The following is a 24273-nucleotide window of genomic DNA, read 5'->3' on the forward strand; positions in this document are numbered from 1 at the left end:
GGTTGCCAGGGTAACGCTTTGCACCAGCCAATAAGCAGCCAGGTTCCGTAAGCTTTACAAACAATTAATACATTATACAGGCTGTAGGAAAGAGAGATGAACATTTTAAAATCCCAGGTGATAACATGGTGGTTCTCTAAATCACTTTTTTAAATGCAACGAAAAGCAAAACTGAGATTAATTCCATGTTAAATTTAGAAGATATGAAGCAGAGGTGGGGGGTAAAATTATGCAATACAAATGTGCAGAAAACGGCTTATAAATCATACCTTTCTAATATTTGGAAAATATCCTGAAATAGCTCTTAACCTCCCACGCACAGTACTTGGCTTTTTGATGGCACCTATTGGAAGAAATGCCACTAACTCATCCCCAAACCACTTATGTCTATTTTAACCATTAAAAAACTCAGCCTTTCCATCACTAACGCAATGGCTTCATTGTCCGAAAGGAACCTGGTCCAATTGACCGAGCTCTTGATATTGACAGGCGGTTAGGTCTCTGAGCGATTATAATTACCCGCTTATCAGAGCACTCAATCTGTTTATTGGCTTCCAATTAAAGCTCGGGGACCCCTGCAATCCAGTACGCCTCAGTAGTTCGGTATTTGACCGTTACCGACTGTTGCCAAGATGTCTGGACAAATTATTGACCGGTGATCAGGCCCCTGAAGACCACTAACAAGACCGCTAGACACACGGATATTTTCCCTGGAGTGTTTTTCAGTACTCTGGGCAGGCAGTCCTTAACACTGTGCTCTGGGCGCTAAGCTAGTCTGATCCACACGACCACACGGTCAACCGGTGACCAGTTCCTCTACATTTGTACATTCAGAAACAAAATAATAATAATAATCACCACCTTTCTTGCTGCGTTGGGATAAAACAAGATGAGACTGTGGAGAAATGCCATTTTTACGAAGAGCGGTTGTGTGCATAAAATGAATCACAACAAGGAAGCAGAATGCACTTGAGAGAAATGAGGAAAGAACGGGGCGTTTCTTGAATTTTCTCTTTTATTACTTAAAAATACAGCACAAAAATACACACAGAAAACTAAGTGGCTTTACACGTGCACACCAAAAAGAATTACACAGTTTTAAAAATGACAATTATTAGTAACGTTGCTAAAAAGGAAAAAGGGACTGTACACTTTTACCACGGCCCCTAAATGCTTTCGCACAGCTCTCCCGCAGTCGCATGCCCACTGCTCTACAGTCCACCTGGGGCCCGAGACCGGGAGGATGAAAACCTGCCTTCCTGGACAGGACAGGGGCTGGGAAACACAACATGCACAGAGGTGGTGGGTCGGGGTGGGGTGGCGGGGTTCGGCGTACCTTGAAATCAAGTTAAAAAAGCAAACCGTGCCTCCATGGGCGGATGAACCCTGGGGGGGGGGGGGGGGGGGGGGGGGCTGGAGGGGGGGCATGCCGGCTGGAGGCCGAGAGGATGCACTGCCTTCACGAAACCAGCCTGAAAGCGCTGCGCTCTACATTGTCCCCTGTCTGAAAGTTCATTGCATTCTTTCAGCAGCGCAAGGGGAAACGTGCATCAGTTCAGCCCACACCATCTTCATCCACATGACAAGAGCTATAAACACTCCCACCCCCCCCGCCCTTTTTTTTTCTTCCTTTTTTTTGGATTTTAGAAACACGGCACCGCAGGAGCACTACACACGCCTTCGTTCAGACCCAAGTCCGCAAATGAAACACGTCCTTCAGAAACATTAAAAAAAAAGAAACCAAAATCTAACTAGAAATGCCTTTAAAAAATAAAAAAAATATCCAGGGTTAACATATTGTGTGAAACCAAAGCTCGACACCATATTTACAATTAGAAAAAAAAATTTAACCAGAGGGGTTGGGGGGGTTAAAAAAATAAAATAAAGTGTGAATATCTCCTCTAAAGTTGTGGGCCTGGTTCTGCAGACGGTGCCTGACCCAGACCCGGTGACACGGCCCGGCCGGCTCGGCACACTGCCGCAGGCGACGGCGCCGCAAAACGCCGACTGACAAGGCACAGGGGGGGAGGGCCCCGGGACGGGACGGGGGCTCCGTACGGCCAATCACTCAGCGTCCCGCGAGCGGACGGAGGGGGGGGGGGGGGGCGCTGGGGCCGACGCCGCGGGGTCAGCTGGCTTGTAGCGTCCGCGCGCGACGGCGAGGCTCTCGCTGCCTTAATTAGTGACCCCCCCCCCCCTCCAGATCTCCCCGCTTCTGTTTTTCTTTCCTCATTTTACTTCATATCTGCTTTTCCATTTTATAAAAAAGCCTCTAAAAAGCACTCTAATTCAGATACATCTATGAACACACTCAGTGGTAAAAATCCTTCATTATAACGTTAAAATGAGGGCGCAAACCCAGTACTTCACATTGACCCTGTAATGTGTGACAAATCAGCATCTGAAAAGTGAATTTTCTAGAAGGGCGATGCTCTTAATGTCAAATGCATGACTGCGTTTCCATAGTGACCCATTCAGACCCTAGGGGAAGCGGTTCTTGTGGAAAATATGGATGAAACGAGCCCTTTTGGGGGGACACTGAGTTCTGGTAATGCTGAGGACAGTGTTGCCTGGGATCAGCTAGCCTAGCCTAGCCTAGCGCAGCCTAACTGTCAGTCTGGAATGCATGGTGTGAAAGAGGTCACACTGAGGTGAGGGGGGGGGGGGCTGGGGACCATCAGCCAATCACAGATCACTCAGGAGAACTTAACCTCATCACCCCCACTCCCCCTGCCCCCCCACTGGGAGTGGCAGCGGGTCTCTGAGACTAAGCGCCAAGAAAAAAAAGGGAATTGACCAATCACAAGCCCTGATCACTCATACTCCCCACTGACCTCCCCAGGATAGGCTGACCCTCCTGTTTCAAAAGGCATGGTCGAGGTAACTGCTCTGTGGAGCTGGAGAATCATCTTGCAACAGGGACACAAAACAAACCGACTTAAAATTCTGGATTAAACAGGAAAGCAAAGAGACTTGCCTTGACAACAGTCACAAAGGAGTAAAACCGGATAAATAGATAATATAATAATTTTCCTTTAAAACTTCGCCTTTTTTCCCTCCACTCTGTACAAATCAGACCGATTTGCCTGTCAGCACTTGTTAAAAACAGCTAAGCAGATATTTAAAAAAGATAAAAACACCCCAAGTTTTAACACTGATCTAAACCAAGATTTACAAGAGAAAACTGCAGCAAAAAAAAAGAAACATTGTAGTAATTTTAACCAAAAGAAAGGTTCAAGAATAAGGAAACCGAAGAGTATCTACTTCTGTATGCGTCCATATCTAGGTATGCACTTATGTACAATACAAGTGGAAAACATTTCAATGGCAGATCATTTGAGTGTCTTCACCACTCTACAGACAGGGTGACCTAAGCTTAAAAAGCCATCATGCATTCTACTATGTACAGAAAGGCGAACAGAGTATCAGAGGTCATCGTTCAAAAACATTTTGTCAGGAAGTAAAATTCACACGTACATGTTTGTTTGTTTGTTTGTTTGTTTGTAGTGGTACTGCATGTCATTATCTGTAGCACAGTGGCTCATGTACAGCGTGCTAGGCGCAGTGTTATTGGCTGGGGCCACGGTCGCCGTGGTACCGTGCGTGAGTCATGACCGTGTGACCCCCAGAGCTGGTGAGGGGGTGGGGGGGGTGTGATGGGGGGCCCCCGCTACACGATAGAGCCGTCCCGGTTCTGGGCGGGCACCATGACGGGCACGGCCCCCATGCGGCTGAGGTTGGGCCCCGCCATGCGGCTGAGGTTGGGGCCCGCCAAGCGGCCCGGCGGAGGCACGGGGGCCTGGCTGGGGGGCCGGTCGTACTCCTCGGAGGGGATCTTGTTGTACTGGGTCTTGAGGGCGTACTCGTGCAGGTTGGAGGGCGACATGGAGCCCAGGGACGAGCGCTGGCTCCCCACGCTGGTGAAGCTGCGCGCCGTCGACACCCGACTCTTAGGAGGGGGCACATCCTCCCTGCAGAGGGGGGGGTGGTGGGGGGGGGAGTGAGGGGGAGAGGGGAAGGGGAGACAGTAGGACAGGGAGGTGGGGAGAGAGGGTGAGAGAGGGAGGGACAAGAGAGGTAGAGAGGGTGAGAGAGGGAGGGACAAGAGAGGTAGTGAGGGAGAGCGAGGTGGGGGGGGTGGAGGGGGAGGGGGGTAGAGAATGAGAGGTAGTGAGAGAGAGAAAGGGAGGGGGATGGGGAGAGGGAGACAGCGAGAAAGAGAGGGAAAGCGAGGGAGAGAGAGGGGGGATGGAGAGCAAGAGAGGGAGGAATGAGAGCAAGAGACAGTGAGGGAGAGAGAACAAGAGGGAAAGGTAGTGTGAGGGAAAAAAAAAAAAGTATGTTAGCCTTAGTGCAGTCAAGTCGAATCACATTTCATCCTCAAATCCAGCCCAGAACCCAGACCCATTCCGAGCTGAGGGGAACGTGAGCAGACAGACTGCATTCCTCCAGTCAGCCAGCAGCCCCGTATCACAGCACCGCCTCAAAGCCCACGAACCTCAGCAACAGGCAGCAGCAAACCCACAACACAAAGAGAGAGAGAGATAGAGGGGACACAGAGAGAGAGAGAGAGAGAGAGAGAGAGAGAGAGGGAGAGAGACAGAGACAAACTGCTGGCGCATCGGACAGGCTGAGCTGCAGAGGACCGGGGGCCCATGCGCCTAATCCTCTTTGTCACAGTCGGACTGAACCTCTGTTGTGCTCCCAGACGCTTTGGCGGAGGCGGCAGGCCCCGCGATTTGGGAATGTTGGCGGCCTTTCACGGGCGGGGGACCCCACAAAGCCGACAGCCCCCAGACTGATTACCGCCGCTCTTTAAAACGCTGACGGGGCAGGGGGGCGGCTTTAGGAGACGCGAGCGCGCGGGACAGCGCCCACCGCTGTGACACGTACTCTCTCAGAACGAGTGGGCAGGAAGTGACATCATGCCGACATCACAGTGCAGCGGACCCGACAGTTTGAGAGGGGAGGGGCCGTACCTGATCTCGTAGGACGTCTCCTTCTCGTACTTCTTCTTGTTGCGGGCGCGGCAGCAGCAGAAGAGGATGATGGCGATGAGGATGAGGGCCAGGAGGACGCCGATCACCGCCCCGGCGATGATGCCCGCCGTGTTGGGAGCTGCGAGGCAGGGGAAGGCGGCCAATCACAACGGCTCGTTTTTTTACAGCTTCAAAACGCGCAACCAGAAATAACATAACAGTCTCCCGTAACACAACGACGAGAACAGGCCATTCAGCCAAACAATGCGCGCCATTTTCCTGATCAAATTAGGTACTACTGCTTATTACCTACAGACTGCATAGCATCTAACACTGTATCAAGCCTGGTCTTAAATATCTCCAGAGTTTCTGCCTCTACTACGTGACCTGGCAGGCTATTCCACACATTGACTACCCTCCGTGTGAAAGAATTCTTCCTAATGTCTCTACAGAATTGACCTTTTGCTCATTTCCGTTTACGTCCCCGCGTTCTACTAACAGAACTCAACCAGGAGAAGAATCCAGTGGCATCATTCAAATTCACTTTCACCGTCACTTCCTTAGACTGAACAATGCATACTGGACAGCTGCTGTCGCAAGGTCATTCACAAAGCGAGCAGCATTAGGTCACCGCTGACCTCTGACCTCTAACCCCCGGCTTAGAGGGGGCGGATGGGGGGGGGGGGGGGCGGGATACTCACGGGGCGTGACTCGCAGGGTCAGGAGGCACTCATCGGTCCCCACGCGGTTGGAGGCGGTGCAGCGGTACGTGCCGGAGGCGCTGGCCGACGCGTTCTTCACGTTCATGGTTCCGGTCAGGGGGTCTGCGGGGAGAGAAGCCCGTTAGCGCGCCTGTCTTTCTCCGACAGGCCTCCCGTAAGGCCGTCGGCACGGAAACGCGTTTCGGAGGCCCACCCGGGGGGGCTCTGGCTGCTAACAGGGGCACAGAAGCACTTTAGCGTACGACAGCGCATCAGCAGGGAGGCCCTAGCGGCGGCTAACGCGGGTTTCCGGAGGCGCATGTGCGAGCCGGAGTTGGCTAGCGTGTCGAGGGCGCTCACCTAGCTTGGCGCTAGCAGGCAGCAGCTTGGAGTCGGTGGTCTTCTCCCAGGAGTACTTCATGGGGCTGGTGCCCTCGGCCGACAGGCACTTCAGAACCACGTCCTTCCCTTCGTGGGACGTCCCCTCGGAGAAGCACCGGGGTTTGGATGGCCTGACTGCAAAGGAAGGAGGAGAGCAGGCCGCCTGTTTCAACTGTCCTTTTTATTTTTTATTTTTTTCCCTCACCGGTATCATGAGCCTTTTAATCGGTGTGATTCACACCCTCAGTATTACAAGTGCTGCAGTTCAAATAGCTAAGCGGAGGCTATCAGGAAAGCAACCATGACAAACACACACTCAGTGCAGATGGGAGGCACCATCGAGGGCTTCTACAGAGCTGAAACATGTAAACGCTCCCCCCCCCTCCCTCAACTGGCACCAGATCACTCGGCTCGGAAAACGCAAACACGGGCCCAAACCGAAAACACACCAGGGCCGTGAGGACGCACGGGGGCGGGAAGATGAGACCCACAGGGCGAGTGCGGAGGGGCGACCCGAAGGTTCGCTCTTTAACGCACACCACCCCGCACCCCGCCCGCCTGCCCCGTGGAGTTCCGAGAACACATTCTGCTGGAATGGTGCTCGGAGCGGACGTCACCGTTGGGTTGGGCGTTGGGTTCTGCAGTTGTGATGATAAGCCTGGGAGCTGCGGTGACCGTCAGGGCAGGGGGCTTAGCAGCAGAAATGCGCAGTAACACCGGTCGGTCTGTCCCGCAGGGCTGGGTAAAGAGTAATCTGATAGGCAGGGTCAGGACATACTTCTCTCTCCTATAGCTAGCAGGAACTGGCGAGAAATGAGAAGCACGGTGAAACTCAGGGGAAGTCCGCTCCACACCCATCACCCCCCCCCCCCCCCATCACCCCGCCCACACACGGGGAGCGGAGGAGAACCCAGGCACCCGCACGCTGCTCCGAAAACATTCATTTGGGCCCTCCCTACTCCCCGGCCCGTCGTGTATTTACACTGCGCTGAATATATCAGGAGAGCAAACACCTCACACCACCTCACTTTCAGCTCCTTAAAGAGGGGCGGAGCTCCGCCCTCAGGTTTGTTTGGAGAGAGAGAGAGAAAGAGAGAGGGGGGAGAGACAGAGAGAGAAGGAGAAGGAAATATAGACAGAGAGAGGATGACAGAGGAGAGAGGGTTAGAAAAGTCAAGGGTTAGAGAGCACGAGAAAGGGAGGATGAGGAGGGGAACGCGAGAGAGGATGAGAGCGGAAGAAAGGGTGGGAGGGAGGAAGAGCGGAAGAAAGGGAGGGGGAAGGAGATAGAGGAAGAGAAAAAAGGAAGAGTGGGGGAGAGGGAGAGTGAGAGAGAGAGAGAAAAGAGAGACAGGCAGAGAGGTTGAGGGGGAGACAGAGGGAGACAGACAGAGAGAGACAGGGAGGGGGAGACAGACAGAGAGGTGGAGGGGGAGACAGAGAGAGAGACAGACAGAGACAGACAGAGAGGTTGAGGGGGAGACAGGGAGGGTGAGCGATTGATTGTGAGAGCCGGTGCTGATGCACTCGTCCGGCCAATGTGCTGACTGCAGGTGTGCCCCCATCCTGTCACTGCCCCCATCGCCGTGGCGATGACAGCGCACCGCGGTTCCCCGAGCAGATGCTTCCTTCGAGCGTGCGTGTGCGTGTGCGCGTGCGTGCGCCCCAAACGGAGCCCGTCCTGACAGAAACGCAGCGGCAGGCAAGACGTCCGCCGCGCAGGAAGCGTGTCACCGAGGTCTGCCCTTCAGGATGACCGCTCACCTGAACGTCTCTTCCGCCGTCGCTCAAGACTCGTTTACTATCGCCGTTCCGCTGCTGCATCATGGGATTGCATATCAGTGACAAACTATCACACTGTATCTGGACCGGACACCATGCAGTAGGGAATAAGCTACGGACACATACCCAGGGCCAATCATACTGCACGCGACCATGTGACCAGCACTGAAAGGCTCTGACCCCTGACCCCGCCTCCTCACCGCAGGACGCTTACATCGTTTTCATAGACAAATATGCCGACAGTGTTGACGCTTTTGAGGAAGGACGTCCCACATCACGGGTTCAGCCGCTTACCTCGAGCGTTGCGCAACCACGCGTCACAACCGAGTAAACACTGTTATCTAAGTCACGTCTCAAGTGCAGTTCATGTCAAAAAGTTGTCCTGCCAATACCAAGAGAAGCATTCAGCCCTGCAGAGACAGATCACTTACCTGCACAGCCTAGATTCCAGCCTAGCTAGACACATTTAATATAGTAACCCTTTGAAGAGTAGGTTTTTTGGAATGTTTTTTTTTCAAAATTCTCAGCCAGTGTTCTAGAACTATAGTGATTGTTACATCATAATTAGACTGTTCAATCGAGAACATTCTAATCGCATGTGTGATCTTACGCCTTAAAGGGTTAATAACAAGAACGGCCTTTGTTGAGCAGAGACTGTCGACTGGGAGTCTCGCTAGACCCGCCCAGCCGACCCCTGACCCCTAATAACCCCTGACCCCTGACTCTTACCCATGACGGTCAGCTGTATCTTCCTGCTCTTGATGCCCGGGGCCTTCTTCACCTTGCACTGGAACGTGCCGGTGTCGGCCGCCTTCAGGCCCGTCAGGTTGATGGAGGCGTCGCCGTCCTTGGGGTCGGCCGAGTTGAAGTGGACGCGCCCCTTCATGGGGACGTAGTAATCTTCGTAAGCCCGGTCGCCGGAGTACAGGATTATCTGGGGAGACAGCGCCGGGGGGGTCAGGCGAGGGCCGGAGGAGCGTGCGTCTCCAGGTTAGCCTCTCTCTAAACCCCCCACCCCTCCACCCCCGCTCCGCTCCGCCCTTCTCCCGTGTTTTTTAACCGCCCATCCGCCGTGGCAGCCCCATCCAGGGACCGCCGCGGCCGGCGCTCGTCCGCCGCTCTCCGGAACACAAGCAGAGACGGCGGAGACGGCGCCAGCGTGTGGAGAGAGAGGCCTCAGCCTCGCCCTGAGGGCAACCTGTAACCCGCGGGTGTCCGACGAGAAGCTAGGTCGCTATGGAAACCGGCGGAGCCCTGACCCGCCGTGCGCTGAAGGCTTAAGCCGACGGGATCTCAATGTCCCAGACTCTGCTGCTCTCAGCCGGTTAACCCAGCCCCGGCTCAAAATGGCGCCGCAGGCAAAGGCGATGGAGTCGGCACACCACGGAGTCTACTGCGGTGGTGGCCAACCCTGCTCCTGGAGATCTACCATCCTGCAGGCTTTCATCTCAACCCTAATGTGGCAGACCCGATTCTACTAACTAGCAGCTCAACAAAGATCTCTAGTTGTTGAATGAGGAGTGTGCCGTGTTAGGGTTGGAATGAAAACCTACAGGATGGTAGATCTCCAGGAACAGGGTTGGTTACCACTGGTCTACTGTTACTGCGTGGATTCTTATTAGTTCTGTCTTGCACTGGCATCACCGGTTATGATGTGCATTAGCATTGTATGCTCCACTCATAATGGCTGTGGTAAAAGCCAGGGCTCAGGATATACCTGTGGGAAGCGGCTTTGCTGACAGGCCCATACCACGGCTCTCCTGTGAAAAAGCAGAAAGGCCTTTTTTCCCCATTAGCACATAAAGCGCTCCGTACCAACACAGGACCGCTGTTCACAGGGGCACTGGAACAAGGTCACATTTGTTATCTTCCGAACGTCCTTCATAGCGTGAGTAATGTTTGCCCTTTCAGCAAAGGTTTTTAAAAAGCGGGGTGTGGGGGAGGGGGGGAGCGGTGGGGGGGAGGAGCCAACAAAGAGGGCCACTGTTGAGTCAAATCAACACCTGCTGTGTAAACAGAGCCCCCGCCCCGGGCCAGGCCGTCTCCGCGGCTCCCTTTCAAACCGGCAGCAGGAGCACCTCGGGGACCCGGAGCGGACCGCGGATACACCGCAAATAGAGGCACGGCCGACGAGAGCCAACCCCACGGCAAGAAAAACAAAAATGGGGTTTAGGGAGGGGGGGTGGGAGAGAGGGGGGATGGTGCCGGTATTCAGGCTCCACGTACGCAACCCCCGGGCGCCTTTAACTTTCCGCGGAGACGTCAGGAAGCGGTCATCCGCATTGGACATGGTGCTCCCGGCCTCGGGGGGGGGGGGGGGGGGGCAGAGGGGCGGATAGCACACCGGCAGGAAGAGGACTCCAGCGAACGGGGGGGCGCCGGAGCCGCGGACACGGGCGAGGAATCGAAACGAAAAGAGGAACGAGACCGCCTCGCTGAGCCTCGCCCCCCTGAGGGCGGGGCCTGGGAACACGAGCTCGGCCCCGAAACCTTAAGAGCGCCTCCGAAACGGGAGGCGGGCGATACACACAATCTGATCCCCGCCAGGCAAACAAACGCCCCGTCTGCGAAAGTGCAAAGCGAGAACACGCAGGAGAACGAGGAAATGAAATGTCCTGGAGGCAAGGCCGGTTACGCATTACTCACACACACACACTCACACACACATACGCACACACACACACACACGCACACGCACACGCACACACACAAAAGGGCTCAGCCACACAAAGCCAGGTGAAGACAGGGAATTACTCGCATAATGAAAAAACAACAGCACGCCTCTTTAGAGACAGACAGAGAAAATAAAAGGGCATTCCTCGATTATTACAGACGGACATAATATCCTGCAGGGAGCACACCGAAGCAGGGAAAGCCTGTTGTTTTCTTTCCGGGGGAGTGAGCACAGTGTTAGCAATGCTTCATTTTCCTACGCTATTATACCGACTCACAGCATCACTGCTGCCTGACGTAGTTCACAGTACAGACCGTGTCAGTGTATATCATTAGCATTAGCCATTATGCCACAGCAAGGACGGCGAAGTCAGACAATGAGGTCATTATTTACATAGAGCGCCTCTGAAAGCATGAGGTAATGGGGGGGGTCACGTGACCCGTCCCGCGCTGGGAAGAGGCATCCGATCCGCGTGGGACGGCGACGGCGGCGCTGTTCGAGACGCGCGGCGGCAGAACGTTACCTGCGCCTAACGACGGCGTCGTCGTGCACCTGCGACGCTCGACGGGCCCTCCGGTCCAGCCCCGAGGCCAGCGGTCCCCTCAAACACAGTGTGTAATCATGTCTGACACACACACACACACACACACTGCAGCTCAGGGTTTATGCTAATGGCTTCGGCGAGCGGCGCATGTAACCTTCACATTGCAGATGGGTTTAATGCGTGTATCCAAGGAACTGATGCGGGCACAAATTACTTGCGCCCCCCCCCGGTCACGCTCGGATAATACGAGTGTTTTTATGCACCGTCGCCCGTCCCCCCCCCCCGCCCCGTTTCCCCCGGTACGAGACCAAGGGGGCGTTCCATCATCAGAACCGCGCTCTGACACGACGGGCAACCCAGCAGCCACCGAATACATTAAGTTTTTACAAATCAAATGATTAATGAATGAATGATGCAGAAGTGATTTCTCTCGTTATACAGCGTACGCCTTTCAGCTGGAGTCCCAACGCGGTTTACAGGACAATATTCAGCTCCCCTATACGGGTGTATCATCACAACAAGCTCCCTGGGGACTTCTCTTTAGGGGGAGGTTCTGCAGACAGGAGCGTATCTCCTTGACGACGGGAGACCGGTTTGAACAGAGAGCGCACCTGCAAGGCTCCGCCCCGCAGCAGCGTGGAGCGGGTCTCACACACACACACACACACACACACACACGCACACCACACGCACACCAGGGCTGAGAGAGACCGCAACACACACACAAACTCACGCGCGCACACACACACACACACACACACCAGGGCTGAGAGAGACCGCAACACATACACACACACACACACAAACTCACACATGCACACACACACACGCACGCAGATAGTCCATCCAACACATGCTAATCCAACGCCGTCCTTTCAAAATCACTGTCAGCTGTTACCGGTTAGGGATCCCGTGGTCGCCCACTTCCCTGGGAACACACCGCCCCTGAGCTCCTGCACCAATCACAAACCTCGTTCACCCGGTTAATCTACCGCATTAAATCCTTAAGAACCTGAGAATCTCTTGTCCCAAAAAATACGCCAGTCTAATTCAAAAGGTCAGGGTGCAAAAGTGAAAAGAAGCCAAGCGTACCCTCGGAGTATTAACGGGGTACCCTTATAGACCTTCTGAGGGATTTCCGTCAGTAGTGTACACTACATTTCCAAAAGTATGTGGACACCCCTTCTAATTAGTGGTTTCGGCCATTTCAGCCACATCCATTGCTAACAGGTGCGTAAAATTAAGCGTACAGCCCTGCAATCTCCATTGACAAACACTGGCAGTAGAATGGGTCATACTGAAGAGCTCATTGACTTTCAAAATGGCACTGTCATAGAATGCCACCTTTCCAACAAGTCCGTTTGTCAAATTTCTGCCCTGCTAGAGCTGGCCCAGGCAACTGTAAGAGTATGGCAGAGGAGGAATAGTGGTCTGGGGCCGTTTTTCATGGTTGGGTCTAGGCCCCATAGTAACAAAGAAGGAAAATCTTAACACTACAGCATGCAATGACATTCTAGAACTGTGCGCTTCCAACTGCGTGGCAGCAGTTTGGGGGAAGGCCCTTTTCCTGTTTCAGCATGACAATGCCCCTGCGCACAAAGATCCATAAAGGAATGGTTTGCTGACTTTGGTGTGGAAGAACGTGAACTGGCCTACACAGAGCGCTGACCTCTACCCCATCAAACACCTTTGGGATGAATTGGAATGCCGACTGTGAGCCAGGCCTTACGCCCAACATCAGTGTCCAACCCCACTTGTGGCTGAATGGAAGTGAATCCCCGCAGTCATGTTCAAAAATCTACTGAAAACCCTTCCCAGAAGAGTGGATACTGTTACAGCAGCAAAGGGGGGTCTAACTCCATATTAATGCCCATGGATTTGGAATAATATTTTCAACAAATACACAAGAGTGTGATGTTCAGGTGTCCATGTACTTTTGGAAATGCAGTGTATCACCATCTCACATCCACACATGGTCCAAAAATCAAACGGCCCTTCTTTAAAGAACAGGGATTAGGGCATTTGCCCTGACCAATCACAGTTGCTTCCATTTTGAATTAAGTGGGTCAGTGGGAAAGAATGTTTTTGGAGGCGGTGTTTTGCAGTTCTGGTAAAAACAATGGCGTCAAGGGGGCCACTTGCTCGACTGACCCAGGCTGGGTGGGGGGACGGTGGGCGGGGGGGGGGGGAGGGTATCTTCTGAGAGGCCCCTGACCCATTTCTAATCTGGGCCGAAGCATAAAAACACAGAGCGTGCCAACGCACCAGCAGAGCCACCGGCTTCAGCCTGAAAGTGCCACCTGGCACCTTCAGGCATGGAGTGGCACCGGGAGGCTGGTAAAGCCTTAGGCGTGTCTGGTGGGTTTAGGTACGGGTCTGTGGCCACGCCCTGCCCTGCCCTGCTCTGCCCCGCCTCTTACAGGGGGAACGGGTGGAGCGTCCCACCCCAATGGGCTCATGGAGCAGAGACAATGAGGGAATGGGAGGGGCCTCTTCCCACACTGCAGCTGCAGATCTCCACCAGGCTGAACGTGCGGACATACAGACACAGAGACATGCACACACGCACGCACACATGCACACACACACACACACACACTTACACACAGAGACAGATACACGCACACACACGCGCATACACACACACACACACACACACACAAATCAGGCATCTCTCCCACGCACAGATACACATACACCGGATGCTTTACAGCGTCTACAAAACACAGCAACCTATTGTGGAATATTTTCATGGCCATTAAAGTTCCACGGAGGCTCCGGGCTCCACCCCCTCACACCTGCACAATCGGCACAGAGCGGATCGTAATCAAACGCGGAACCACTCGAAGAGAAGCACCACGCTGATACCGTGCTGTCAAACCACTGTGAACTTTGCCTCAATTTCAGGAAAGAACTTAATGATGGTGGTTAAGATTGTCCTTCATGGGTGGGGGAGGAAACTGCTCAAGACTGACACCCCATTACTTTGCTGTAGCTTCTCCACGCAATGCATGAAACAATGGGAGATTTCAGTTGAAAAAACAGTTTCTATCACTGAGAAAAAGACTACAGATGTGACTGCCACCAGACACCAAATTAGGTTTGGTTTCATCACCTGTTGCAAGGGTTTCAAAATTTCCAGAATATTCAGGAGTGGACACTTTCCATGGCAAATTCCAGAAAGTTTAGGGAATTCAGCTGAAATTTTCCAACCTTCGCAACCCTACCCATTGCCATTCAAGATAAAATCTATGTTTTATTTAAAGGTGAAACCATAAACTCTAGGTGGTGTGACCAGTTCAATCCCTGGTTCTTGGAACTGTGATGGAAATCACAATGTAGAATCTAACCCTGGCCGAGCTGCATTGTAACTGGCAGCTATACAGGGGGGTGCCAGCCTGACCTGGGCACTGCCCAGAGAGAGGGGGGTTATACTGTCCTGGGCACTGCCCAGAGAGAGAGGGGTTATACTGTCCTGGGCACTGCCCAGAGAGAGAGGGGTTATACTGGCAGGGTACTGAGGTGTGCCCCCTGGCACACTTCGGAGAAGAGGGCCTCCTGCCCGTCTGAGCCCTTCCCAAATTTACCTGAGCCCACTTCCTGCTAGAGTGCACCTGTCCCTATATCCCGAGTACAACAGAATGAGGGGGGGGGGGGAGAGAGGATGGGGGGAGACAGACACTGTATCAGGTTATCACCAATTAAGCAGAGCTGGCCACTGGTATAAACACTCCGAGCAGCTGTTTAGGGCCACAACCATCCCAGGGGCCACAAAATTCTACAAAATTCAAAAAGTTTTTTGGGGCCACAACAAAAATTCTTGTTTAGGGCCACCAACAACCTATGGCTGGCTCTGATTCCAAGTGCCAGACAGAATAATAAAGCATTTTCCATCTTAATTCACAAGGTCTCCAGTCCTCTAATTATACTCATTTAACCCTGCCGCATTTGTTTGGCTCAATCCAGGTATTGGATAGTCAGTATGTGTATGATGATTATACTTGATTTCTGTTCAAAAGCAGCCACATTTACATGAGTTACTCCTCTCCAAACAAGGATCAACTGATTGCGGTGGGTTTATTCCAGTAAAAAAGCAATCTTATTCTTTTAGCAAAGCTTTAGAGGTAACGTAGCCAACTAGCCATTAATTCTTAACCAAGCTTCCCAAATAAGAAACCACAGAAATCTCAATTTTACAGTAAGTCCAAGCACAAAATACTGAAAATGTGGAAAAGCGCATCAATTACACAGGAACTGAGAGTTACTTGACTATCGCTGTAATTTGCAGAACACAGGAATTCACTCTCTGCGTCTCCAATGACTTCTTTCCGAGACAGTTGACAAGCACACAAAGATACAGACATCATGCGACCTTCAGCTTTTGAAGCAAAGGTAAGAACTATCTCTGATTAGGAAGACATCTTGAATACTTGAGGCTTATCGTCAGGTATGAATTGGAAATCTGAGTACATTTGGTGGACATCTGGCATGGCCCTGGTGTGGGTCAGCCAGGTCAAAGGGTGTGTGGTGAAACAGCAATGCATGGTTTCATTAAATTCCTTCAAGAACATTTCAATTTAATACAATTAGATGCAGTGAGATTATACACATTTAATGCAAACATGGGATAATGGAAAATGTAGTTCCTAATTTCAATTATGGCTAGGTAAAAATAACTAAATAAATAAATGTACCTAAATCCAAGTCAATAACAGTTTTTACCCCCAACGGTTTTAATTAATGCAGCTAAATGACTCAAACCCCTCATTTAATCTTTTGTAGAACCTACTGGAAAGTAGGCTGAAATATATCCATCTGCATATTTCCCAAGCAGGTCACAGAACCGGCCAATCAGAGGGCCAGGTCCCCTGTGACACAGCCACCAGAGCTGGGGTCAATTCCATCCCAAACGCAGGCGAATGAGGAAAATGGCCCAGAATTCAATTAAATCCCCACAGAAAATTATTATGGTAATTTTTTCAATTCGCATATTGAATTTCAGTTCATTTCCATAATTCGCTGTACGGAGATGGAACCGAGCCCATCTCTGAAACCCGCACACGCGTGCGAGCGGTCGTATGTGCGGCGGTAGGGTAACGGAACCCTTTAGTAGTAGTAGTATTATTTATTCAGTCATCACACACAATACAATAAATATAAACAGTCTAGACAATATAAACAAGTCAACAATCTATGTATTAGGTAGTGACTGAAAAGGCACAGGCAGAAGCATAATGCTTATATATGCCTATCCTACATTCTTTTCAATTTAAGCTACCCTCCAAAAATAAACATAATAACAAAATCATTCACAATTGTAACCCTCAAAAATAGCTTTATAAACCATTCTTTTGAAAACCAAAAGCGAATTACACATTCTTACATTTATATTAGCATTATTCCATAATTTTACCCCAACAATAGAAATAGGCTACATCTCCTTTTAATCCCTTTTTTTTAGCTTTTTGTACAGTAAACTTACAAACATCTCTCAAATCATATTTGCACTCCTGTATTGAAAAAAAACTTTGTACACAGTCTGGGAGTGACTATCAGACTGCCGGTCTCCAGGGGGACGTTCACGGAACGCGGCACCGAAAAGACTCACCACGCGGTCCTCCTTCTGGCTGTCGGGGGCCACCAGGCTCCACTCGATGTCCAGGGGCCCGGAGTCCTCGGGGGCCAGGGAGAAGCGGCAGTCCAGCTTCACGCTCTCGCCGCTGGCCTTCTCGATGGTCGTGGGCCCCCCCGAGGTGATCTCCAGCCCATGGGTCACGCCTGCGAATACCAAGAGGTGAGGAGATGCTTAACGACGTTCAGTATAGAGACACGCTTATAAGAGCCCTGTAAAACACCCAAGACACTCCACTACAGCTGGGTGGAACCTGGGGGGAAGGGTGTAGGCTGTACTTCAACTGAATAAATAAGGAAAATCTCACACAGGGCTGTCCAGCCCTGTTCCTGGTGATCTACCTTGTACTGTAGGCTTTCACTCCAGCCGTAACAAAGCACACCTCATTCAACAGCTAGTGATCTCACTGAGCTGCTAACTAGTAGAAGGAACAGGGTTGGGCAGCCCTGCAGTACACCACACCATGCGCAACGCTACTGCTGCACAAAGAACTGAGGAGCGATGGAGCAGAACCACCCCCCCCCCCCCAAGCATGTACAGAGAAGGAAGGCCAACATGGCAGCACTCGTCATGGCAACAGAATGGCTAACTTAATTAAAATGAATCTTTGTGATTGTGGCACGTGCATGCAGTACACCCCCCCCCCCTCCCTCCCTCCCTCCCTCCCTCTCCCCCGCTCTCCCGTGACCTACAGCCTCGCCTCGGTGACAGACGTTCAATTACGCGCGGCGTGTTTGGCTGCGGGACCTCCGCCCGCGCCAGTCAATCACCGAATTACAGTCATTTACGCACAAAAGGCAGATATGGCGGCACAGCGATGCGCAGAGTTTAATTATGCACGGCGCAAGATGTTAAAGTTGATTCGCGGTCCGCAGCAGGAGACGGCGCGCAAGCGGGTAATTAAACAGATAATCATCGACATTAAATTAAATCATTTGTGTCCGTTTGAAATGTGTATTTTCCATTTCGCTAATATCAGGTCATTTCGTAAACCATGTATGTACTCGTATAACATTTGGCTGTTCTGCATAGATAAGACAGTGATGTACTGTTCATACATCATAAAACAGTTTCGAATCTGCATGCTAAAATGCTCGTAGGTTCATTATGAACTTCATTATGCTCCTTCGGGGAATGCAAATGAGGCTACAGGAGGCTGAATTAGCAATACATGACAAAAAGGAGATATTTTATATTCAGTCACAGACCTGCAAATGGCTGCCATCCACATTAGAGGTCTACAGGTGTGGATGTGTTTGGTACACGCTTAATTACACCCTGCGCCTGGCGCGTTCAGTTCTCAGTTGGGGGAAAAAGCTTGATTTACCGAATCAGAAAGCACGAAAAAGTCCAAAGAAACGCCCGAGGCAGTTACCCACACCGAAGAACAGGGGTAAATCATTTCCAGCCCACTTGATTTTAAGAAAACTGACACCAGCCAAACTTTACAAAACACACCATTCAGTCTGTAGATAGAGGACACAAAAGGAGGAACAAAGACAACATCTTTCAGCAGAGGCCTTCAGTAAAATGTGCCAAATTCACTATGATACAAATGCTACACCAAATGTTAGCAGTTCTAGTAAATCGCATTCCAGGCATATTAAAGCAAACAAATGATTCAGGTAAAAATAGAGCAGCCAATTTAATCTAACAAGACCATTAACACAATCCGCAACTGATTTACATGCACAGAATCCATTTGCAACTGAACACAAATCGCTATTGTGTGTGTTGTTTTTTTCTGCACTTCAGTGACTGTAATATATGAATTGCAGGAAAGCGGCTGCTACAGTATATGCATACACATAGCCTATATGCTATCGTACACTGCAAATGAGCTACTTTCAAGGATTATTTTAAAAATTGCTGAAGGTTCACTATATGCCAGCGCTTTTTAATAAACATAATGCATCATCTGTTTTATGGGGGGGGGGGGAAACAAAGGGATAAGCTTTATGTATGTTAGAGTGCATTTATCACAAACACATCATCCACCTCGGACACTCTACGCCCGCTCTATTTTTAGAATCCACCTAATGCACCGGTGACACCATTACCGCCCGACAGTGTGGAGTCAGTGTTCCATTTGAGATGCCGCCTCACATCTGCTGGGCCGCTGGACACCGGCGCAACTCGTGGGGAAAGGGAGGGGCACACGATCTGCAATCAAATCTCTCACGGGGGGGGGAATCTCGTAAATCACGGGGAACGGACGTGGCCCTCGAGCGAATGTGGGCGGAGCTTAACGCCTGTAATTTTTCAGCGCCGGCTGAACGTCGTTCGAGCGGCCGCAGAGACTGCCAGCGCCGCGCCGTAAACAACGCAAACCCTTTCAACTCGACTCGCGCGGCGTGTTTGTTTGTTTTCCAAGACTGCTTCCCTTCGTCCTCGCGGTCTCGCGGCTTTCGCGATGTCATCACGACCGCGGTTTGCATAAGAGCTAACGCCACAGGATCATTGCCGTACCCGAATGTGTCCCCGTACAGAGAATAAATCCGATATGCAGTGACACTGGGAGGGACCTTTGTATCCATAATGAAGTGCGTGTAAGGCACTGACAAAATAAAACCATTTTCTTTCTTTTTTTTCCCCCACTCTGGTCGTGCATGCAACATATTCTGTGCAGGCCTGTGAACAAAGTACAGTGTGATAAGCTGATAATGGCACGACAGCACAATGCCACAGTCGAACGACCGCAGAACTCCTCTGAAATTCATCAGAGCTCCAAAGGGAAATGGATTCCGTAGCCTGAGGAGAGCGTGGCGTGCGCTTGGCACGGAGATCCTCGCCATGCTCCAACACAGCGAGAGGTAAATGGATTCTTCTGTGTTTTGCAGCAAGTTTTGCCAGCCAAAATTCAGAAAGCAATTCCCCCTCCCCCACCCCCCCCCCCCACCGAGTGCAATGCACCTGCAAGGTCCTTCCTGCAGGGGGAGCCTCTGTACCCATTCTACCGTACCCCCCCCCCTCTGTGGGTTCCCAGTCTACCGTAAGGGCAACTGCCCATACTCTGCAGAGTTCTTTGTACCCTGATCCACGCACTTTCTGACCTCACCCAACACAAACAGCCCTCCAGCTGCCGCAGCCCCGCCCATCCCTCAGAGCCCCGCCCACAGGAAGCCCGTTCCCTCTCCGGTAGCTGTAGGCGCCGTTTTGTTTTGAAAAACATCGCAACCGCAACCTCCGCTAACCCATCCCAATGTATTCACTCCTCCTTGGCTGACCTCGTACAATACAGTGCCTTCAAATGTGTGTTCCTATCGCGTAGAATCGAGCGCAATCGAAGGGCTTCCAGAAAGCGGTTTGCATCGCGCTTTTCAGACCCGCTAGTTCCGCCAGGGTCCATTCCGCATGAGAGGCAGCGCCGTGTTTAGCCTCCGCAGACGGCCGCACCGCGCGGTGTACAGTAAACAGGAGCGGTAGCGGCAGCTCGGCTCAGTTTGAACAGGTGAAGGAGCGTGCGCTCGTGCACTTCTGCATACTGATGAGCGTGCTCACTCTGAACAGGTGAAGGAGCGTGCGTTTCTGCATACTGATGAGCGTGCTCACTCTGAACAGGTGAAGGAGCGTGCGCTCGTGCACTTCTGCATACTGACGAGCGTGCTCACTCTGAACAGGTGAAGGAGCGTGCGCTCGTGCACTTCTGCATACTGATGAGCGCGCTCACTCTGAACAGGTGAAGGAGCGTGCGCTTGTGCACTTCTGCATACTGATGAGCGCGCTCACTCTGAACAGGTGAAGGAGCGTGCGCTCGTGCACTTCTGCATACTGATGAGCGCGCTCACTCTGAACAGGTGAAGGAGCGTGCGCTCGTGCGCTTCTGCATACTGATGAGCGTGCTCTTCCGCCAAGCCCACTAGGAGAATGCGTAAATGGTGGCAACACCTTAACGCCCATCATCCCGGCCTCAGCGAGCAGCGTCAGGGAGGATGACTGACCTAATGACCACCTTGAGCACAATAGTTCATTACAGGGATCAACATTTTTTGGTTTTCTTTGTCCCACCCAATGAACAAGGCTTTTTTTGTACCGCAGTTTCTTCCCCCACCCTAATTTGAAGCAGCCAGTTGTGTTGTATTTATAGGCCTGTCTGACAAGGTTCATGACTCACGAGAGCACTTCTATCAAGCGTCAATTTGGGAGAGTGCAGGCACGTAAAATACAATGTTACGCAAACGCGCGCTCGCACGAGTAAAGCTCAACAGACATTTCACTTTATTTGTGTCCGTTTAATTTCCAAAATGGAGTTTGTTCAGACGGCCTGTTTCATGCACCAGACAGGTCTGCCAATGGGGAGCATCATGCAAATGAGGGAAGTGAGTTTGTGTTATTCTGACACGGTGTTTGAATATTCTATGGCCCCCGAGAACAAACATTGAAATAACTGGACCCGGATTTCATCCTAAAACATGCTATGAAATAATTAAATTAATGAGTAAATAATTAGCCCTATGCAATGACTCACTGCAAAAAGTCTCCCTTCACTTTCAGCCTGGAACATGAGTATTTTTCTTAGGTGCTTCTATATTGATACTGATGCGAATGTAATCAAGTTTTGCTCACTGACAAATCTGAACCTAATAAGACCAGTGGTTCTCAGATTTGGCCCTGGGGACCCCTGCATATGCTAGCTTTTGTTGCAGCCAATCTCTTGCTCAATTAAGGTCGATGAAAACAATTAAGTTTGTTTGTTTTCTTCCCTTAAACTCGTTGACACATAGCAGGATTGGGCTTGTTGTCATTTGCACTGTCTTTGAACTTCATTATCTACCATAATGGTCAGGTTAGCCGTTAGTTGTCCACACTTTCATCTGCTGAGTCACTCCCGTCTTTAATTTGACCAGGTAATTATTTTTTCCACCTCTCTTGATGTAATCATTTGCAATATAGCACAATGTGAGTATGGGACTTCCATTCCTCATGGCATGCATAGCTATTTGAGATAATGTGGCTTCTTGGGATAAATAATCCCTCAAAGCATGGAAAAGCGTAATTAAGAAATATTCACAGCTTGTTAACATTCACACGTGCAGTTGTAACAAACCAACGCACACGGGTCTACCAAGCTTGAGTTTGAGAACCACTGCAGTAGACTAGTGACGCTGTCATTCTTTTGACAAATTCTGTACTGTTTCAGATGCAAACTGCAGCTTTGTACAATTGCTTCTAATTAAAAAAAATATTTGAATTGCTGAATTTGCTTTCTGTTTTTTTCCCATTATTTTAGTTTCAGTGTATGTTTTAAATTGACTGAGCATCTGTGTACAATTCATTTTTAGATAGGCTACTCAGAAACGTTTCTGAGGACCCACTGGCTTTACAACAGCTGGTATTGGCACATTCAGGGTTCATCCAGGGTCGAAACCATGAAAATACATTTCAACAATTCCAAAAATTTATTTTAAAAAAACCCCTAGAAAGTCAAATTTTCCATTCAGTGAAATTTGATGATTACACATTCATCTTTAAAAGCCGTAAAAAATAAACGACAATGCCGTAAAGGCGTCCAAGCATGGAGAAATGCCATGAACAGCGAACAGATCACCACCTCTCAAATTCTTCGCACCGTTACTTGGCAGAGGGAAAACTGTAATTCTACTTTTGCACCATTAGGTTAGCAGCACGGAATTCTCCCAGCCTTCCCCCCCCCACCCCCCAACCCCCCGACAGCAGTGCCAGTATCTCTGACAATGAGCAGCACTCGGAAATGAGCAACGATTGCGTGTTTTTTTTGCTGGTAAAAGATACCACACATGCCCCTTGCTTCTTTCTGCATACTTCACCTTTCCCAAGCACCACAAGGAGGGTATTTTCTCCTGGAGCGCATGCAGCAGCACTGAAACCACAGGGCGGTGGTGGTTTTTGTGGCAGTACTTTGTCCTTTCTTTTAAGCATTTGCCCTGTAGCCATTGCTGTTCTAACATTTTCACCGGCTGGAGTCGAACATTGCTGTCAGTAAACAGGGTTTTTTTCAGTTTTCCCAGCCAGCATACAGGCCTCAAAAACTCCCAGATGGCCATCGATTTAAGCAAATCAAAACTATTGTTGTGGAGATCACACTTAAAATCTACTATTTTAATAAAGAGAATTGAACTATAGATATGATATATGAAGAAAAACATTTTGAAAAAATTAAATAAACTGAAACAAAATAATTTTAAAAATGGAAAATAGGAATGATAGTGAGCATGATCATTTGTAAAACAATTCACTTATCTTGCAAATTGGACAAGTCAGATTTAGTTTAAACTGAAATTATATTTTTAATTATTTGACTTGCATAACACCATTTATTTTTTTAAATTGTTAGTTAGCCATTAATTGACTGTAGTAATGACATACCAAATCCTTAAAACAACAAAAATATTGCTAATTCCCAATAATCATCTTTCAACACATCAACTGGGATTCAAATCTTCAGTTAGTCTATACTAGCCAATGACTCCAAGAACCTATCACGCTTATTTAACACAGACCATCCCATAACTACTGAAAATGGTCAAAGGTAAATACACTTAGGATAAAGCCTGCAATAGATAGCCTAAATGAAAATGAAATGAAAACTCAGCTGAATATGGGGGCGATGGAAAGTGACTGTTATGTACTTTTCCTCCAGAACAGGGAGGGAAAATGTCAGCTCGTTTCCACGGAGTTGCCGTGGATCCCGCTGGCCAATGAGATGTTTGGAATACCGTAATTAATGATTACAAACAACACGCTTCCCCCTTGTATTCAGAGTAATGACAACACCGAGTGGGGGGGCCAGCACAGAATGAGGGGGAAAAAAAACCTCCAATTACAGACTCGGAGGGGGACGGCGCAGCTAAGATTAGCATACACGGCCAGACCCCCCCCCCACCCCCCCGGCTAATGCTCAGTCTCCCAGGCCTGTTTGCGTCCTCTTATGAGCAACAGCCACCCCCACCCCACACACACACACACACACACACACAATAGTGTGGGGGAGGGAGCCAAAAGACTGAAAAATTCAAAAGCACTTTATTAGTTATTCAGGCTTGCCACCGTCCAACTGGCTCCCCCCGCCCCCCCCTCCTCCTGCTGTCTTCCCTGACGCTGACCCAGCCCAAACGTGGAGGGTGGTGGGCAGCCCCGACACCCCCAGCCAGGGCCTGCTCTCCAGGCCCTGCAGCTCACAGGCCTACCGCTGGGCGCCTGTGTCACTTCCCCGTCCCCCCAATCGCCCCAGTCAGTGTCCCTGTAAACCCCTTTGTGACAACACAATGGGGAGAATCTCGTCTCCTGGCAACAGATCCTGTCGAGAATGTAGCCGCAGCACTTGAGAGAGAGAGAGCGAGAGAGGGACAGAAAGACAGAGAGAGAGAGTGAGAGATGGAGGGGGGAGAGCAGGAGGGAGGGAGAGAGAGAAGGAAGAAAGAAAAGGGCAGCTCATGAGGAAGAAAAATGCTCAGACATTTAGACCTCGAGGTCAGACCAGTGTGCAGGAGTCAGGCATGAATGCACTGAGGACAAGAGCCGTGCGCTTTTTAAAAATCGATCCCGCGGTGCCCACAGCATTTACGTTTACTCTCAAACGAGGGCCTTCTCCGCATCTCCTG

At 50.6% G+C, this 24273-nt stretch overlaps 1 protein-coding gene across 1 annotated transcript in view; it reads right to left on the bottom strand.

The window, feature by feature from the left end:
• Window positions 1-1006: 1006 nt before the first annotated feature.
• The window catches only part of cxadr (CXADR Ig-like cell adhesion molecule), a 46961-nt gene continuing 23694 nt past the window's right edge, over window positions 1007-24273 (bottom strand). The window contains exons 2-7 of the mRNA XM_035434793.1: window positions 16670-16839; window positions 8573-8777; window positions 6041-6196; window positions 5681-5803; window positions 4980-5118; window positions 1007-3971 (exon numbers count right to left, since the gene is read on the bottom strand). Coding sequence (XP_035290684.1) covers window positions 3671-3971; window positions 4980-5118; window positions 5681-5803; window positions 6041-6196; window positions 8573-8777; window positions 16670-16839 — 1094 coding nt within the window. The 3' untranslated portion in view covers window positions 1007-3670. The remainder of the gene's footprint in view (window positions 3972-4979; window positions 5119-5680; window positions 5804-6040; window positions 6197-8572; window positions 8778-16669; window positions 16840-24273) is intronic.

The sequence above is a fragment of the Anguilla anguilla genome, chromosome 9 (genome assembly GCF_013347855.1).
Source record: "Anguilla anguilla isolate fAngAng1 chromosome 9, fAngAng1.pri, whole genome shotgun sequence".
NCBI classification, from domain to species: domain Eukaryota; kingdom Metazoa; phylum Chordata; class Actinopteri; order Anguilliformes; family Anguillidae; genus Anguilla; species Anguilla anguilla.